The sequence below is a fragment of the Schistocerca nitens genome, chromosome 7 (assembly GCF_023898315.1).
Source record: "Schistocerca nitens isolate TAMUIC-IGC-003100 chromosome 7, iqSchNite1.1, whole genome shotgun sequence".
Taxonomy (NCBI): domain Eukaryota; kingdom Metazoa; phylum Arthropoda; class Insecta; order Orthoptera; family Acrididae; genus Schistocerca; species Schistocerca nitens.
Window position 1 is genome coordinate 216,952,460 of NC_064620.1, and position 20,875 is coordinate 216,973,334.

Here is a 20,875-nt window from a genome sequence, read left to right on the forward strand (position 1 = left end):
TCAACAGCCTACCCTCTACATCCTCACTTATCTCCTGTCCTAAATCTATTAGTACATTATCAACATCCTGCACAGGCACTTTAGATAAGAGCACATCATCCTCATCGTAAATATAAGCATGAATTTCTTCTGCTTCTTCACCTGACAATTCAGTATTTTGTAGCTCTTCCCTACTGTTACACTGCTGCGCCTTCTCTTGCTCTTCCCACTTAGAAAGCGTCTCTAACACGGTATCTATCAAATACTGTGAGTGATCTAATATTTCTGTTGTATCCTTAGGTGCTACCGACTCTTCATCTACATGTTCAGTTTGAGTATTCTGATCTGTCTTACCAATTCCCTTAACTACTGGCTTAGGAAAAGTAACCGCCTGGTGAGCGCCAGTGTCCTCATAGACGGGAACTAGTTTTCCTGCCTCGGCCTACTACTGTTTCCCTTATTTTCATTATAGTTAACTGGCATAGCATTGCCTTCCGTACTGTGGTTTACATGCATAATTTTGTTTGGCACAACATTACTGTCATTTGGATGCCATTGTTGGTTCTGATAATTATTTCCCCAATTCCTACCTCTCTTAGGATGGCGAACACCTACTGTTCTGATGTTTACATTGCCATTTTGCTCGTTCCTAAAATTACTACTATTGTTATTATCATTTCTGTTATTACGTGCTTGCTTCTCATTGGCAGCAACACGTTCTACACGTTCCAAATATTCAATGAAACGATCCAGATTATCTCTAGGGGCAGATATAATTCTAGTTTGCCAATACCATGGCAGTTTGGCTTCAAGACCTAGTATAATCATTTCAGGTTTCAGCTTTTCGGCCAAATGTGACAAACGTGAAATCCATGACCTAGCAAACTCTTTAATGGATTCCTTGCCTGCATTGAAGCGTTTTCCACTCCAAAATTCTCTCAACACTTCATTTTGCTTATTGCTAGACCAATACTCATTAATAAAAGCTGTTTTAAATTCCGCTAATGTTTTACACTTTAACATAACATCAGCTGACCAACGCATGGCGTCACCTGCTAAATGGCTTTTAATAAATGAGATTTTCTCTCGTTCAGACCAAGTTGGTGGAATCACATCTTCAAAATCGTTCCAGAAATCTAGCGGGTGGATATTTTTATCTGGATCGAACCACAAGAACTGCCGACACCCGATAAAAGCGGCGTTTGCAGCTATAACTTGTTGTATACTACCATTACCAGAAGCTACTGAAGCTACTTTACTCTCAAGGTTAGCAATGTTAGTACTGATATTTTCTACTTTCATTTCCACATTATCTACTCTTTGTACAATATGAGTAGTATCAGTTTTGATTGCGTCTACTTCTGCTTGACATATGTTTACCTTTATATTAACATCTTTAAATCTATCTGAGCACAGTTCAGACTCCGCCTCGATCTTTTCTGTTAACTTGTGCTCCAGCTTCGCATCTTCCATTTGGAAGTCTTTGCGAACCTCAGCAACTTCGGATTTTACTGTTTTATACATTTCAGAAAACTGTTGAGCAACGTTTTTCTTAATATCCTCATGATTATAATCAATTTTATAATTAAAAATGTCTAGATCCTCTTTCAGCTTATTGCAACCAGCCTTGAAGGTATCGTCCATTACCTCCAATCGTTTATTAAAATTGGTTTGGCTGGCCATAATCTCAGACTTTAATTCAGCATTACTGCTTTTGACCTGTTCACTTATTTCAGACTTTAATTCAGCATTACTGGCAGCTATTGCTTGTAATATAACATTTAAATCAACAGCCCCAGCATCTTTGGGTTGCTCACTAGCTGGCTTTTTATCACACTCAGGTGACGAAAAACTAGCTCCAATACCAGAATCATCAAAACTAAATGAAACTTCAGACTGATCAGTTATATCTAACTTCTCCTTCTTAAACTCTACCATCTCTGATGACTGTTTCATTTTTAATTCATCAGAGAAACTATCATCCAATAAATTTACAATTTCTGCTGTCTGCTTTACTACTGGGGTCTCTATTATTGAATCATGGCCCCTTCGCACACTACTGTCAGGAGACAATACTTCATATTTCACCTTAACATTACTACTTCCATGCATATTTACACTTGAACCGTTGTCTGGATTTACAATTCCCTCAACAGACATAGGTTCTAATTCAAGTTTAAACTCGGTTTCTTTTGGCGGTTCCATCGCCGACAGTCTTTTAGTGCAGGTTAGTAAAATTTTTAACAGCTTTTCACTTAACTTAGTTCCTTCTGCACGACATATGGCGTTGCCGGCGCGGCGTACCAGGATTACTGATGCGACGTGGCACGTTGAACTGTAGACGGCACTCCGACGGCTGTTGTGTGTTTGCGTGGCCCGTAACCACAGGCACGATTCCGGCTGCTCCAGCGGACGACTGCGGTGCGGCGAAACTGGCTACTCGCGATGCCGGCAGCACCGCTAGACTCAGTGCCAGCTCCGTGAATCCAGATGCGTTGTTAATCCAACTGCGTTGTCCACATGCACACGTAACACTTTCACTGTTCTATTACTCAGATGCGTGTCGCATTTCACTCGCGAATCCGAATAGTTAAAAAGCACTTTCACTTAGTTGATTTCCCGGCCGATGCACCATATGTGGGGCGGCGGTTTTGGATTTATAATTATTCGTTTGCTGTATAAAAGTTTGAATGTTGAATCAGTTTCTGGCTTTTAGAATGTTGTTAATGCTGTCTTTCGCCGTTCTCAACACTGGCTCTCTATTTACTTTTTAGCCCCCAGAAAGTGATTTAACAAAACCTGAAGCCTGTAATTAGAGTTCCTAGTGCCCACTTCATCTGAGAATCCCATTATAGCTGCAGCTAATAGCTCTGAGCAATTAGGAGATTGTCCAGGATTTCTAATCAAAAACGATTTTCCAAAATAGTTGAGTATATTCTCAAAGTCACAAATAAAAAACACAAGTATCCCTACAACCTAACTAACAGAGCAGTTCAGAGTCTAATGCGCTGATGCAACTATAAATGTCCGAATTAAATGTTAAAAAGAATGCTCGCCATAATTTGATGAAAATATTTCATCAAACGCCACGCTAAATAATTGGTAGAATGTCTGTCCCGCGACGGCACGTGAAAATACGACAATACGCAAACTGAAGCTAGATAATGAAAACCACTTGAAATGATTTCATGGTTACGCGCATCTCGAGTAACTGAATACGGCATCCGAGGCTGTTAGTAGCAGTGATACCGACGCGACGCGACTGCCGACACAGATGGCGTGTTATTCAGCGTCTGGAGAGAACTGGGGCCTTGCTTCCTCGCGCAACGTTCTTATATATAAAGCCGCGGTGCGGACGGCTAAGGGAACGCCTGATCAAATCGGCTCTCCCGACTAGCCGCTGGGCTAGTAACGCACCACTTCAAGTTACATAATAAATTATAGCTTCTTTTGCTGATGGCCGATGAAGCTCTTAATTTAAGTGTGCATTCAGCACACAGGTAAGTATTGATAATAAAATTTTGACGTGGCTAAGTTAAATATTTGGGCGAGAGAATTAATTTAATTACACTGCACGCAGCAGATGAGCTCTGAACTGTCCCTTTTGAGATCCGCTATCGCTATAATTTTATAGGTATTCAAAAGAAACTTTTCACATCTTCATAGTCATAGCGGACCTCCAACCTATTTAAATCTAAACATCCTAGCCTTATTTATTAACCTACTTAATCTATCTTGCCTCCTTCAGTTTTGAGATGAAAACCAGAAAATCATGAATTTCCACTAAAATCTTAATTTGTGAAATCCAAAGTACTGTTTTTATTAAATCATTATGAAAGATGAATCTAAATATAAATTTTGAAGTCTCTAGCTTTTTTCTGTTGCGCCAATGATTTTTACAGAAAAACGTCCAAATTTCGGAAATGGCTTAAGTTATCGAACTGATATTCAACACACATTAATTTATCATTATTCCTGACATGCTAGAAAAGTTTTATGTTATTTGCTTGATTTTTAAGGTATTGCGCAACATTTATGACGTCAGAGCTAGTTACAGCAGACTGGCTGGCACACAATTGAAAACTGATGTGAATTTACTACAACGTGAGTAGGCTGCTTCCCTACAAAATGGTCTCGCGGTTCTAGGCGCTCAGTCTGGAACCGCGCGACTGCTACGGTCGCAGGTTCGAATCCTGCCTTGGGCATGGATGTGTGTGATGTCCTTAGGTTAGTTAGGTTTAAGTAGTTCTAAGTTCTAGGGGACTGATGACCACAGATGTTAAGTCCCATAGTGCTCAGAGCCATTTGAACCAACAAAGAAAATTAAAGTAATAATAAATTACTGTTAGTGATCGTCATCATGGTCGTACCTCTAATTCAAAATCTGTACAATTTTCCACCGAGCGCCCATTGGTATTTTTGGCTGCCATCAGGCTTCAGATGTGGCACCCCCATTTTAATTACAGTTCCTCACATTAGGAGGAAGTTGGGAGTGTATTAGGACACCTAAATTTGGATTAAAATGAAGGTATGGTAACCGGCTGAATGAGTTGAGTGATAGGGACGAGGTGTCAACCGACTGTAGCTCTTCCCTGCGCTCCGTGTGCTCACAGTTTCGTGTTACCTGGCTGGTAGCTGTTGGAGGAGCATCGGCAAAAGGGGCAGGCTGCGCCATGTGGATGCACTGTCACTCTCTACCACTGACATCTGGCACCTACAGTTTTTTTTTTTTCGATCTGTAGGTGAGCTTTTCAGATGATATCACAACCTTAGTGTTTATGAGCCCTATGATACACATTATAAGTCGCAAATACCTAACAATCATTCAGTCACTCCTTTGAGGACTGTGCCCTACTCTTCTGACGTGGGAGGCACCACCAGGAAACATTACGAGCACCTTTGCCACACATCAGCAGCCCTACCTTCTGGGGTCTGATATAAATAGGACTTCCCTGAGACTGATAGTCAGCTCAGTCCACAGATGTCAACATGACGTTGCTAACAGATTGTCACTGACGAGTTGGCTGCTCTCTAGGGCTCCAAGGGATAGATTAACAGACTTGTAGTTCATAGCACTGGTGGTCTCTGGCTCTGGACTGGGTGTGAATCACTGAATGGCATTACAAGTCCAATCAGTATTTGTTACGTGACTATAGAGAGATGGAATTGTGTGAGTGTGATTCGCTCAATGAAGTTTCAACTGTGTACCTGGGACCTGCTACCGTTGGCAGCCTACCTGCGCCGCGGCGGCCACAACGTTCTCACAGTGGACTGGACGGCGCTGTCCCCTGGACCCTGCTACCCCATGGCGGTGCACAACGCACGCTTCGCGGGCCGCTGCCTCGCCGGGCTGGTTCGCGCCCTGACCACGCGCGGCGCCACCGACGTGCACCTGGTGGGCTTCAGCGTGGGCGCCCACGTGGCCGCGTACGCCGCCAACAGCCTGCGGCCCTACCAACTGCCGCGCATCACCGGTCAGTCTCACTGTTAGCTCTCCTTACTGTCCTTTCAATTATTTGAATCTGGGGACTAAATTATTTATAAGATATATATGCTGACTGCCTTCCCTAGATTGATGAGCACTTATGAAGGCGAGTGGTGGGACGATGCACAAATAGCAAGGGGCATTGTACCACAAGATGCCCAGTCGATAGAATAGAACATGATCGCTATTAGCCATCCGGCACGTTTCCTGTACAATTGACATCATCAGTGTGTTTAATACCCACAGCAATACAGTAATAATTGTTTAAGATAAATATGCATTTACAAAAGAAGTAGATAGATATGCTAAAATAATAATAATGATAATAATACAGTAATCATCTCAGAATGATGTTGCACATTGTTAATATATTATTATTATTAGCATACAATAACCACATATACAATAGTATCATACACAATTACGTTTCAAGTATTCATGTCCAAAAAGTGTAAAAGACCTGTACTGTCTTAATACTGTCACACTCTAATTATCAACTGCTTATTGCATATCTATTGCATGTTGATGTTAAGAAACACATGGTTGAGTAGTTTGGTGAATACTAGTGTTTGGACTCTGCTACTCACTCCAACTGCCATCTAGTGGCAGCTTCAAACTGGGCAGGTCAGACTGTCCAGTATAGTCTGCTCCCTGTCGGAAGAATTTGCAACCTATGTGCGGAAGTGGACCTCCCAGGTCCTTTGTGCGCACAGGTAGGATTAGCCGTTGTAACGGCCGAGCAGGTAGCTGCGAGACCCCGTAGCGGACGGGCGTGTATGTCTTCCAGCTAAGCCAGGAGCCGCAGTTGGCGCGCTGCCTGTGCAATTTGTAACGTTTAATGTAATAAACAATTATACCAGACAACTTGTTCTGTCTAGTTATTGTGAGTGGAAACAAGGGGAGGACAGTAAGTCCTCTCGTACTATACATTCACACTTCAATGTGCCACCACGGGAAGAAGAGCCCGCGCGCACATTTTTTGGTCCTCCGGGCCGGATACAGTGACCACGCGGAATTTACGTTCGCGCGGATTTATTTTCCGGTATTTGTGAACTTCTAAAAAACCACGTGTGAGCTGCGCACGTGATCGGTTTCGTTGTTGCCTGCTATCGAGTGTCCCAAGGCCTGTTCGGGACTTCGACAATAACAGCCTTAACAACGACGATCGGGGACATATTTGTGAACATTTAATGTGTCTCTAATTCAAACGCGGGAGGCACAGAAACGCGTCGGTGCAGCATCGTCGGTGACGTCACCTCCTGCTCCCGCCGAAACTTCGCGCCGTCGGAAACTGCAACGCCTGCCACGCCAGCTGCCAGTGTCCGTGACGCCGCTGCTGTTCCAGTCCGTACTGCCGCTGCAGCCTGGTAAGTGCAACTGTTGGCTTCCTGCTATCATCTTCCTGGTCCTAAAATGGAGCCCTCAGAGAAAACAAAAATAGTCAAGCAGAGAGGTGTAGCAAAGGCCGCTCTCGCGCGCTTAGCGAGCTTTGTGCAGTCTGCAGACAGTGCCAGCATCGAAATGTTGGAATCAAAATTAAATCGTTTGACTCGGATTCGGACTGATTTTGAGTCGTCTCAAACACGGCTGGAAATTGAAGACGAATCAGCAGATCACAGTAAGGACAGGGCAGAATTCGAGGATTCGTGGGACTTTGTTGAATCCACTCTCAAGTGTTCAATGAAGAGGTACACCCAGCTTCCGCAGCCTTTGGGCTCGAATGCATCAGGCAGTGTCAGTTCTTTGAAACTACCCGCTATTAACTTGCCAAATTTTGAAAGTGACTACCTTAAGTGGTCATCATACAGGGATACGTTTTTGAGCCTCATTATGAATAACAATTCAATTGATGACGTTCAAAAACTTCACTACCTTAATTCGTCCTTGCGAGGTGAAGCTAAAGACCTTTTGAAACATATACCTGTCACAGCAGGAAATCTAGCGATAGCCTGGGGACTTATTACGCAGAGGTATAATAACCCAAAAATAATTGCAGCCAGACATGCTAAGGCTTTGTTGGCCTTGCCTACAGTCGGCCACGGCGCAGCGAGCGATTATAGGCAACTAATTAATCACGTATGCAGCCATTTGAAGGCCTTAGAAGCTCTCAAACCTGATGTTCCACTTCATGAAGTTATTCTTTCGGAAGAGATTCTGTCCAGTATGCGACCCACAGATCGTCATGAGTGGGAGGTAAAGATGTCTGGGTCGACATTCACCACATTAAATCAACTAATAGATTTTTTGGAAACAAAATGTCAGGCCCTTGAGTTGATCAGGTTCAGGGATAACACCTCAAGGGATTTGCAAGGGAATGTTAATAATTTAAATCAAACGAGACGTGAGGAGGGCTCATCTCGCTAATGCTGATGCTGAGGAATCATGTAATTTTTGTAGTGAACCTCATACTATCACTAAATGCAAAGGGTTTCAAGCACTAAATGTCGATGAGCGGCGGGCATATGTCACAAAAAATAAGCTTTGTTTTTTGTGCATCCGCTCTGGTCATTTCTCGACTAAATGCAGGATTTCTCCTTGTAAGACCTGTAAAGGAAGGCACAACATACTGCTCCACAAGCCTGCTGAACCAAGGAATGGGCAGAATAGTGAACCAGGAGGCCATTCCCTGGCCCATCAAACTACGAACGGGAAGGCAAACACCCATTGTAATGTTTTGTTGGCAACAGCTGTTGTCAACATTAAAGACAGCATGGGTAGACAGCAGGTTTGCAGAGTTCTGCTAGATAGTGCGAGTCAGCTATCCTTTATATCTAAGGGCCTGGCAGAGAAATTAAAACTGAAACGATGTAAACATTCGTTTCCTGTGAAGGGCATAAACAATGCCTTTGCTGCCTCAGTGTCTTACACTTGTGATGTTGAACTGTCGTCTAGGGTCAACGACTTTCGTGTCAGAACCACTTGTGCTGTCGTAGATCATGTCACCAGTGACCTACCAGCGAGCAAGATAGACACAAGGTCCTGGAGTGTCCCATGTAATCTTCCGCTCGCTGATCCAGAATTCAACAAGCCTGCCACAGTAGATTTAATTCTTGGTGCTGAGGTTTTCTTTGACGTTGTTTGTAAGGAAAGGCTGATGAAACCAAGTCATCCTTCACTGGTCGAATCAAGATTTGGCTGGATTTTGTCTGGTAGGATGCCTTCAACAGCATGCAACATGCCTCGTTTTACAGTGACCTCGTGCTTTGTTAGAGGTGACAGTTTAGATGCCAAACTGCAAAGGTTTTGGGAGTTAGAGGAACTGTCTACGAAAGCGATGAGTAGGCAGGATAATATATGTGAGGCTCACTTTCAGCGCCACACCGCACGAGATGAAGAAGGGAGATTTGTGGTTCGACTACCAGTGAAACCTGACTGTAAATCATTAGGCGAATCACGACAACAAGCATCTCGGAGACTGGCGCATCTTGAGAGGAGGTTTAAAAGGCAACCGAATCTGCAGAAGGAATATACTGCATTCATGCATGAATATGTCGAATTGAGGCACATGGAGATCTCTAATCTTCAAGGTATTATTGGTCCAAGGTGTTACCTTCCACATCATGCTGTCTTCAAAGAATGCAGCTCCACTACTAAGTTGAGGGTAGTATTTGATGGCTCTGCTGCCACTTCTAATGGAGTATCTCTTAATGATATCTTGATGGTTGGTCCCACTGTCCAGCCAGATTTATTTTCCATTATTATAAAATTTCGCTCTTTTAATGTGGCTCTGTCAGCTGACATAGCAAAAATGTATCGCCAGGTGTCTCTCCATCCTGATGATAGGAACTTCCAGAGAATTCTGTGGCGGGAATCACCGTCTGAACCTATGCAAGAATATAGACTGTGTACACTCACTTATGGAACCGCTCCTGCTGCCTTTCTTGCTACCAGATGTCTTCAACAGTTGGCTTTGGAAAATCAAAACAGGTTTCCAATGGCATCACAAGCCTTGACGTCTAGCTTTTATGTGGATGACTTCTTAGGTGGCTCAGCCACGGAAGCTGAAGCTCAGGAACTTCAAATCCAGCTGACTCAACTACTTGCTTCAGGGGGGTTTCCACTGAGAAAATGGTGTTCCAATAGTCACAAGGTCATGGAAAAAATTCCTGTGCGGGACAGAGAAACGTCTTTACCTTGTCAGCTTACTGGTGAACAAGCCATAAAAACATTAGGGATATTATGGCACCCTGGCACTGACACTTTCCAGTGCCATGTACAGCTGAAGAGTCTTCAGCTCTCAAAGGTTACCAAACGCAGTGTCCTGTCTACAATAGCATCAATCTATGACCCACTGGGGCTTTTAGGTCCAGCAGTCATAAGATGTAAATTGTTCATGCAGCGCTTGTAGCAACTAAGCCTTGATTGGGATGAAATTCTTTCATCCAACCTCACTGATGAATGGAATGCTCTTTGTGTGCAACTGCCTTCCCTAAATGGTATTTTCATTAACAGGAAGATCATTCCTTGCCCCCAGCATGTTAAATTAGAAATTCATGGGTTTTGTGACGCTTCACAGTTGGCATATGGGGCGTGTGTATACGTCAGATGTGTTCTTCCCAATAACAGCGTGTTGGTCTCATTGGCTGCAGCCAAGTCTCGGGTTGCCCCTGTAAAACAACAGTCTCTTCCACGACTGGAATTATGTGGTGCGCTACTTCTTGCCCGACTCATTCACAAGGTGTCCAATGCCTTAGGCATCATAAATAGTGGCGACATTCATTTGTGGACAGACTCCACAATAGTTCTCTGTTGGCTGCAGCGTAGTCCTTGTCACTGGAAAACCTTTGTTGCTAACAGAGTCTCTGAAATCCAGGAACTGAGTTCAGTTGCCAACTGGAGACATGTCAAATCAGAGGATAATCCTGCTGACCACTTATCACGTGGTATTAATCCAGCTGCCTTGAGTTCACTTGTTCAGTGGTGGTCTGGCCCGTCATGGCTATCCACTTGCGACCTCGACTGCAACACTTGCACTCCGCTTAGTGTAGAAGATGTACCTGAGAGAAGGTGTACACAAGTATCCTTGGTGTCTGTCATTAATCTTGATGATGAACTGCTGTGTAAATATTCATCATTCAAAAAAACTTACAGAGTTTTGGCCTATGCACTGAGGTTTGCTAATAACACTAGGCTTCAGAAATCAGACAGGATAACTGGGCCACTCACTCCACAGGAATGCCACAACGCTATCAAAAGGGCATTTGGCGCAGCTCAACACAGTGAATATGGTAATGAGATCGCTTTGTTGAAGGCCAGCTCCCCTATTCCACATTATAGCAAATTAAGGGATTTGCACCCGTTTGTTGATGCCGAAGGTATTTTATGAGTGGGAGGGAGATTAATGAATGCTGATTTACCATATGATGAGTGCCATCCTATTATCGTTCCGCCTAAGCATCATTTGACAAAAATTCTCATTGTAGATGAACATGAAAATCTGTTGCACGCTGGGTCACAACTTTTGTTGGCTATGTTGCGTAGGAGGTTCTGGATCCCCAATGGGCGTAACACAGTCAAGGGAGTTATCAGAAAATGTATAAAATGCTTTAGGCTTAAGTCCAAGACAGCAGTTCAACTCATGGGTCAGCTACCTGCAGCTAGAGTAAACCAGTCTCATCCATTCCAGCACTGTGGAGTAGATTATGCAGGCCCCATTGCTGTAAAGCATGGTGGAAGGCGGAGTAAAGTTACCACCAAGGCTTATATTGCTTTATTCATTTGCATGGCAACCAAGGCCATCCACTTAGAATTAGTTAGTGACTTGGTAACAAGTTCATTTTTGGCCGCCCTCAGGAGATTCATTGCAAGAAGAGGGAAACCTTCTCACATGTACAGTGACAATGGTACCACATTTGTAGGTGCAGACAATGAGCTTAAACGTTTTCTCTCCAACGATGTTACTGTTGAAGGTGTGGTGAATTATTCGACCTCAGAGGGAATCAGTTGGAGGTTCATTCCACCTCATGCCCCTCACTTTGGTGGACTCTGGGAGGCAGGAGTCAAATGCATGAAGTCGCATCTCAAACGCGTCGTCGGCAATGCAGTGTTGACATTTGAAGAACTGACTACTGTGTTAATTCAGATAGAAGCATGCTTGAATTCAAGGCCATTGTGTCTTCTCTCTGATGACCTAGATTCTCCTGCTGCTCTCACTCCTGGTCATTTCCTAATCGGACAGCCCCTTTGTGCTCATCCTGAACCCTCTGTCCTTGAGGTTCCCGCCAACAGGTTGCACAGATGGCAACTTGTGCAGCAGTTGCATCAGTCCTTTTGGAAGAGGTGGTCCACAGAATACATACATGATCTGCAGCAACGGAAAAAATGGACATCGGAAGGTGCATGGCAACCGCAGATTGGCGATCATGTGTTGGTCAAGGAGGATAATTTGCCTCCTTTGGTGTGGAGGCTGGGTGTCATTGACCAGCTGTTTCCTGGTCCTGATAAGTGTGTGCGTGTGGTGATGGTAAAAACTGCTAATGGGCAGATTAAGAGGCCTATAGCAAAATTGTGTCCCCTACCTAAGCAGTGAATCAGTTAAGTGTTCCCTCAGATCTGTGTAGTGGTATATGATACTGAGACACTGCTAAATAGCCATTTACTAGAATAACCTCATAATTCATAAGATGATCAGCTTGGAAGCTGTGGATGTTTCTTGTTCACTAACTGCTGTTAGTATTGATTTCATGTTTTTATGCAGTATAATATTAATACTCTATTGTTTTGTGTCCTGCATGTTAGTACCCATCGTGTTTCACATGCAGCATGACAGTGGTGTTTGGTGATGTGGGCATCCCAAATGTTAGTGTATTCATGTTTTATGTGCATTGATATTGTGTCTAGTTATATTTTTATTGTTTACTTGTTTTGGTTTTGTTGTTTGTTAAAATTTTGGTATTTGTAAAATGAGAAAACTCATTTTAGAGTGGGAGTATGTTTGGACTCTGCTACTCACTCCAACTGCCATCTAGTGGCAGCTTCAAACTGGGCAGGTCAGACTGTCCAGTATAGTCTGCTCCCTGTCGGAAGAATTTGCAACCTATGTGTGGAAGTGGACCTCCCAGGTCCTTTGTGCGCACAGGTAGGATTAGCCGTTGTAACGGCCGAGCAGGTAGCTGCGAGACCCCGTAGCGGACGGGCGTGTATGTCTTCCAGCTAAGCCAGGAGCCGCAGTTGGCGCGCTGCCTGTGCAATTTGTAACGTTTAATGTAATAAACAATTATACCAGACAACTTGTTCTGTCTAGTTATTGTGAGTGGAAACAAGGGGAGGACAGTAAGTCCTCTCGTACTATACATTCACACTTCAATGTGCCACCACGGGAAGAAGAGCCCGCGCGCACAACTAGAATCACACTTCTTGGATATGGTTCTTGAGGAGTATATTGCTTATTGTCCTGAGTTTCGTATGGAATTTCAATTTAAGTACTTAACCCACTGGCTTACACAGCTGGCTCACCGCCAGCCGCAGGTTTCAACTCCATTATCACACTACCTGCTATGAGACGAGTCGAGCAGCTGTATCTTCTTCTTTGTGGCTCATCTTCTCCGTTAATAAATGGTATGACATATTATCTATCAGTGGAAAGCTGAGAAATTAGATTTCTTTCGTTATTTTGCGAGTTATAAGCAATTGTTTCCACGTTTTTAATGATTGTCCCCCCAATCTCATCAATAAAACACCCTCACATAAATAATGTATTCTGAAAAAAAGAAACGGGGAAGAAAAGTGATACATGGTATGAGTGTGAGAAATGTCTAGTGTCACATTCCTGTATTTTTTCAAACACAGCCCACCAACAAAAACTTCTGAAACAGTATTATCTAAACTCCTCTTTACTTCAGTAAACAGTGAGAATAGATGTATAAATAATTTGTATCAAAAATATTATATGATGTTGAGAAAAGTGTGTAAGACATAATAATTTTCTAAAATGTTAATAGTAAATATATGATCAAATATGACGAAAAATAATAGTAAGTTAATGAATGGGATAATACCTCATGTGTGTTAGTGGTAATGTAAACTTACGTATGGTGATACTACTTAGCAACTGTAGTGTTCACTATGGGTAGGATAATGGAAACATGACAAGTATTACGTCAATAAGAAACAGTGATAGTCTTCTGAGGATATAAATGTCTACCAGAAGCAGAAACAAGTCACCTGGCTTGGCGTTCACCCCAGTATTGCCAGCTACGAGGTAGGCAACAGCTCGAGGCATGGGCCAGAGAGAGGGAGAACACTGGCAGCATTTCCAAGTATTCTCCAGCTCTCTCTGCGCAGAGTGCATCGTGCTGTCTCCTTCTTAGTTGCACATCACTGTAGCAGCGGCAGCAAAATGCGAAGGAAAGCTCTACTCAGGCAGCGGCTGAGTAGCGCTGCCATATGGTGATAGCAGACAGGAAGCCCAGCGTGAGGTACCACACCAGTTTCGGCACATCAGGCAAAGAAGACGTAGTGACTAAATTATTATCAATCAATCACCGGTGTATATTGTCGTTATTGACTGCATTAGAAACTGATGGAGATTAATCCACGTAGCTAAATTACTAATACAGGCAGGTACAACATTAGCTTTAAATCATTTTTCCAGATTGCCAAGGTGTTAACGTTCTATACCTCTACGACAATAGGATCTACTGTATTTCTATGCTTTAAGATTTTAAAAAATGCAGGTCCACTCTCCCCCAGTACGTCTCATATCACTAAACATTTGTTCGCTACATCCTCCTACCCAGTCGACATCACATATAATGATGGCAGCAGCGACACACAGGCGTGTCGTCAACAAATGTATGAAACGCGTTAAATCATAAATTGTATTGTAGAACTTTATAAAAACAAGTAATAAACATTAAATCCTGCGTTTTTGTTGTTGTGGTCTTCAGTCTGAAGAGTGATTTGATGCAGCTCTTCATGCTACACTATCTGTGCAAGCCTCTTCATACCCAAATAACTACTGCAACCTACGTCCTTCTGTACCTGCTTACTGTATTCATCTCTTGATCTCTCTCTACACATTTTACAAGCAACACTTTCACTTCCGTAAAAGGCTACAGTTCAGAAATATTCCTTCAGAAAGCCTTCCTAACCCTAAAATTTACACTGAAGATCCAAAGAAACTGGTATACCTGCCTAATATCGTGTGGGACCCTCCCGAGCGCACAGAAGTGTCGCAACACGACGTGGCATGGAGTCGAATAACATCTAAAGTAGTTCTGAAGGGAATCGACACCATGAGTCCTGCAGAGCTGTCCGTAACTCCGTAAGAGTACGATGTGGCAGAGATCTATTCCGAACAGCACTGTGCAAGGCATCCCAAATATGCTCAATAATGTTCATGTCTGAGGAGTTTGGTGGCCAGCAGGAGTATTTAAACTCAGAAGAATGTTCCTGGAGCCACTCTGTAGCAATTGTAGACGCGTGGGATGTCGCATTGTCCTGTTGGAATTGCCCAAGTCCGTCGGAATGCACAATAGACATGAATGGATGCAGGTGATCAGACATGATGCTTATGTGCGTGTCACCTGTCACAGTCGTATCTAGACGTATCAAGGGTCCCATATCATTCCAACTGCACACGCGTCACACGTTACAGAGCCTCCACCAGCTTGAACAGTCCCCTGCTGACATGCAGGATCCATGGATTCATGAGGTTGTCTCGATACCAGTGCACGTCCATCCGCTCGATACAATTTGGAACGAGACTCATCTGACCACACAACATGTTTCTACTCATCAACAGTTCAATGTCGGTGTTGACGGGCACAGGCGAGGCATAAACCTTTGTATATACTAAGATGGTATCTGTATTTTCGGGCACTTTCACTTCTGTACTAGGCTACAGTTCAGACCATCACCTTTACAAAGCTTTCCTAACCCTTAAATTTACACTGAACAGCCAAAGAAACTGGTATACGTCCGAAAGAACAGATACCATCTTAGTATATATATATAAGGCTCACCGGCCACTTGGCCATCTTCTTCTGTGCGGATACACAAACAGTGCCCGACCTCTTAGGGAAATCGGCAACGCGGCGCGAGTAATGAACATAATGGGCGGGGGAACTACGAATGTAGTGCGGGACAATACGTTGAGAATGTGGGTTTCGCAGAAAGCGAGCCAGAGATAAGTCCCTGCAGTCGCACTATCCTCTGTGTCCTCAGTGGCTCAGATAGATAGAGCGTCTGCCATGTAAGCAGGAGATCCCGGGTACGAGTCCCGGTCGGGGTACACATTTCATCTGTCCCCGTGGACGTATGTCAACGCCTGTAAGCACCTAAGGGTTTTCATTTCATTGTAATAAACCTTTGTGTCGTGAAGTGATCAAGGATACACAAGTGGGCATTCGGCTCTGAAAGCCCATATCGATGATGTTTCGTTGCTTGGTTAGCACGCTGACACTTGTTGATGGCCCAGCATTGAAATCAGCAGCAGTTTGCGGAAGGGTTGCACTTCATTCATGTTGAACTTTTCTCTTCCGTCTTCCTTGGTCCCGTTCTTACAGAATCATTTGCGGCCGCAGCGATGTCGGGGATTTGACGTTTTACCGGATTCCTGATATTCACGGTACACTCGTGAAATGGTCGTATGGGAAAATCCTCACTTTCTTCGCTATCTCGGATATGCTGTGCCCATCGCTCGTGCGCGGACTATAATACCACGTAAAAACTCACTTAAATCTTGATAACCTACCATAGTAGCAGCAGTAACCGATATAACAACTGCTGCAGACACTTGTATATAGGCGTTGCCGACCGCAGCACCGTATTCTGCCTGTTTACACAACGCATGCCTATACCTGTTTCTTTGGCGCTTCAGTGTATATTAGACATTAGAAAATTTCTCTTCTTAAGAAATGCATTCTTTCTATAGCCAGTCTACGTTTTATATCCTCTCTGATTCGACTGTATCAGTTATTTTGATGCCAATATCGCGAATCTCTGCCATCTTTAACCCTAAATGGGACAAATATCGATCTCTTTGCTTCAGCAAAGTGTCTAGGAGTAATAATAGACGAAAATCTAAATTGGACCTAGTACTTCCTGCAATGTGCAAGAAGGCACATTGTCGCTATAGACACTCAAATCTTTTAATACTATTTGTCATATTCGTTATTTCTCAGGTAACTATGATGTAAAAAAGGTACTGTATGAATGAAACCGTGGTCTCATGTAGAAGAGGCCCTGGTGGCCCTAATACACTACTGGCGATTAAAATAGCTACACCACAAAGATGACGTGCTACAGACGCGAAATTTAACCGACAGGAAGAAAATGCTGCGATATGCAAATTATTAGCTTTTCAGAACATTCACACAAGCTTGGTGTCGGTGGCGACACCTACAATGTGCTGACATGAGGGAAGTTTCCAAACCATTTCTCATACACAAACAGCAGTTGACCGGCGTTGCCTGGTGAAACGTTGTTGTGATGCCTCGTGTAAGTAGGAGAAATGCGTACCATCACGTATCCGACTTTGATAAAGGTCGGATTGTAGCCTATCGCGATTGCGGTTTATCGTATCGCGACATTGCTATTCGCGTCGGTCGAGATCCAATGACTGTTAGCAGAATATGGAATCGGTGGGTTCAGAAGGGTAATGCGGAAGGCCGTGCTGGATCCCAACGGCCTTGTATCTCTAGCAGTCGAGATGGCAGGAATGTTATCCGCATGGCTGTAACGGATCATGCAGCCACGTCTCGATCCCTGAGTCAACAGATGGGGACGTTTGCAAGACAACAACCATCTGTACGAACAGTTCGACGACGTTTGAGGCAGCATGGACTATCAGCTCGGAGACCATGGCGGCGGTTACCCTTGACGCTGCATCACAGACAGGGGCGCCTGCGATGGTGTACTCAACGACGAATCTGGGTGCACGAATGGCAAAACGTCATTTTTTCGGATGAATCCAGGTTCTGTTTACAGCATCACGATGGTCGCATCCATGTTTGGCGACATCGCGGTGTACGCACATTGGAAGCGTGTATTCGTCATCGCCATGCTGGCGTATCACCCGGCGTGATTGTATGGGGTGGCATTGGTTACACGTCTAGGTCACCTCTTGTTCGCATTGACGGCACTTTGAACAGTGGACGTTACATTTCAGATGTGTTACGACCCGTGGCTCTACCCTTCATTCGATCCCTGCGAAATGCTACATTTCAGCAGGCTAATGCACGACCGTATGTTGCAGGTTCTGTACGGGCCTTTCTGGATACTGAAAATGTTCGACTGCTGCCCTGGCCAGCACATTCTCCAGATCTCTCACCAATTGAAAACGTCTGGTCAATGGTGGCCGAGCAACTGGCTCGTCACAATACGCCAGTCACTACTCTTGATGAACAGTGGTATCGTGTAGAAGCTTTATGGGCAGCTGGCCGTTGTTACGGCCAGGGGTGGTTGTTCTGGGTACTGATTTCTCAGGATCTATGCACCCAAATTGCGTGAAAATGTAATCATATGTCAGTTGTAGAATAATATATTTGTCCAATGAATACCCGTTTATCATCTGCATTTCTTCTTGGTGTAGCAATTTTAATGGCCATTAGTGTAAGATCAGGTTAAATAAATAAATAAAATAAATAATGGTGCAGAGTGTGTGCGCCTGCAGGTCTGGATCCGGCGCTGCCGCTGTTTGTGACTCCGAACCGCGACCACAAGCTGGACGCGAGCGACGCGCTCCTGGTGGACGTTCTGCACACCAACGCGCTGGTGCAGGGCAAGCTGGAGCGCTGCGGGCACGCCGACTTCTACCTCAACGGCGGCGTAGACCAGCCCGGCTGCGGCGAAACCTCTGGTCAGTCGCTTACTCCTTCCTCTTCTCTGGCACTCAGCTGCCAGGGGTAGTCGTGAAGTTTTGATACTCACTCGGAGAAATAAGCTTCTGTAACTAACAGTAGCGATGAGTTACGCCCTATTGTTGTTGTTCCTCTCTCGGTGTGCTATGATACCGAGGTGAGACAACCTGAATGTGTGCCAGTATTGAAGACGTACAAAGCTCGCGCAAAATAACGTGGCCCCAGCGCAGAAACGCCTTCTCGTCCTGAGCGCTGGGCGATCTCACCCCGTCGTTACAATCGGGCGGCTGCCGCAGTTGACAGTCACATGTGGATTTGCGCACGTCAAGCGCTCTCGTCTCTGCCTTATGCTACATAAAACATGGCACCGCAGTCTCAGCGCGCCGCAGCTGCGAGCATATTAGTGCATAATCAGGCATGTGCTATTATGTCGAAAGAGGCAAATAATTAAGAAAAAATTTCAGTGTGACATGTGCTTGATATGTTTGGAACCGCTAGCTATTTTAGTTGCACAATTAAAAAGAAACAAGAGGAGAGGGAAACAGAGTTAAGAGAACTTCAGATGGCTTCAGTACTTAAGAAACGACGTGGAAGAAGGAGAATAACATTTTATATAGAGATAATGTCGACAAACAGATCGTCAAGGAACTGATATACCTTTTGAATGATTTCGTGGTGCCTTCAAAAGCCATTCTCTTCATTTCATGTACGATTGTACTATTTCAGCCTTAGGCCATTTTCAAGTATTTTATGGATGATTTGATTAGTACTAATTATGCCATGTATGCTCCTATGGCTCCATGTCATACGTACATACGTGGCATAAAAACGTCCTGCCAGAGAGTGTGTGCCGGACCAAGACTCGAACTCGGAACCTTTGCCTTTCGCGGGCAAGTACTCTACCATCTGTGCTACCCAAGCACGACTCACGCCCCGTCCTCACAGCTTTAATTCCGCCAGTACTTCGTCTCCTCCCTTTTATTCTGCCAGGAAGTTCCATATCAGCGCACACTTCGCTGCAGAGTGAAAAATCTCATTTTGGAAACATCCCCCAAGCTGTGGTTAAGCCTGTCTCCGCAATATCCTTTCTTTCACGAGTATTAGTTCTGCAAGGTCCGCAGGAGAGCTTCTGTAAAGTTTGGAAGGTAGGAGACGGGGTACTGTCAGAAGTAAACCTGTGACGACGGGGCGTGAGTCGTGCTTGGGTAGCTCAGATGGTAGAGCACTTGCCCGCGAAAGGCAAAGGTCCCGAGTTCGAGTCCCCGTCCGGCACACAGTTTTAATCTGCCAGGAAGTTTCATATCAGCGCACGCTACGCTGCAGAGTGACAATCTCATTCCGGATACGTGGCATAAATCACTACTAAAAAATCATCCATAAAATACTCGAAAATGGCGTAAGGCCGAAATTGAACAATCGTACATGAAATAAAGAGAATGGCAGTTGAAAGCATCACGAAATCATTCAAAAAGTTCACCACAGCAGTAGACCCTATCGCATTGAAAACTAAAGATCTGATGTACACTATAAGAACACAAAAGACGTACCACGAAAGAACTATCCGAATCGGACCGAAATATGCACAGTCGTGATCAAAAGTATCCGAACGACCTGAATTGCATTTCGCCTGATTCGCATGCAACCCACATAACGCAGCTGTCTAGCAGGTCGTGTAATCGCTTCTTGGTACAGTCGTTTGACTATTGAAAATGGTTCCAACAAGTCATCACTAGAAAACACTGCTCTGTATCGCAATAACTCAAGATGTAAAGTAATACTACGATACTACAAATATCAGGGAACACCTTATCACAGGTAAGACTGTCCTTAAGGCTTGTAAGCTCACATTTATTACAATAAATGACATACCTGAAAAGTTACCACTCTCATTATTACGTCAGATAGGCAGTGCACGTAGTAAGTTCGTCATATTCATGATTTCCTCTTCAAAGTAATATACCGTACTTATTATTTAACACAAAATGACATTAAAAAATTTAAGTTATTCATGAGCAGCTAGTTGAGAATATGTATGAACTTCAAATGACATGACGAACCGTCTCGTTCTGCATATGGATTCAAACCCAGGTCATGCAGACTAAGCAAAGATTTCGTGACTGACGGAAACTAACAGTCATTCCTGATTAGGCATACAGAGAGTGATATACCTCGATTTTAGACAGTATCAATTAGCAAATACCAACTTTAAATTACATAACGCAAACATTTATAACGGACGCGAATTTCTACCCAACGAACTACGAGAGATGTTAAATATTGCTTCTTAACAGGTAACTTATTTGAAATGCCGTGAGGTAGAGCTTTGTGTTGGACAGGGATTCGAACCCAGAACCTAATCGGATAGATATCGAAGCACAATCAACTGTGACATATCGGATTTTCTCGGCAGTAGCTAGATGTTTTAACTGAAATGACGAGACGAAACATTAATTTTTTCCTTCCCAGGACTTCAACCCGGCACCTATCGCTGTTATATTCTAAGGAAAACAAACGTTGAATATGGGTTTGTTGCACCAGCAGCGACATGTGAGCATGTTTGAACTAGAAATAATATGATGAAGAGTTCAGTGCCGACTGGGAATAGAGC

The 20,875-nt window shown here is 43.9% G+C and overlaps 1 protein-coding gene across 3 annotated transcripts in view; it reads left to right on the forward strand.

Moving 5' to 3' along the window:
• LOC126195101 (phospholipase A1 member A-like) overlaps positions 1 to 20,875 on the forward strand; it is a 156,752-nt gene that overhangs the window by 89,109 nt on the left and 46,768 nt on the right. For all 3 annotated transcript variants that reach the window (XM_049933570.1, XM_049933568.1, XM_049933567.1), the window contains 2 exons: positions 5,211 to 5,453; positions 18,081 to 18,266. In XM_049933570.1, coding sequence (XP_049789527.1) covers positions 5,211 to 5,453; positions 18,081 to 18,266 — 429 coding nt within the window. The remainder of the gene's footprint in view (positions 1 to 5,210; positions 5,454 to 18,080; positions 18,267 to 20,875) is intronic.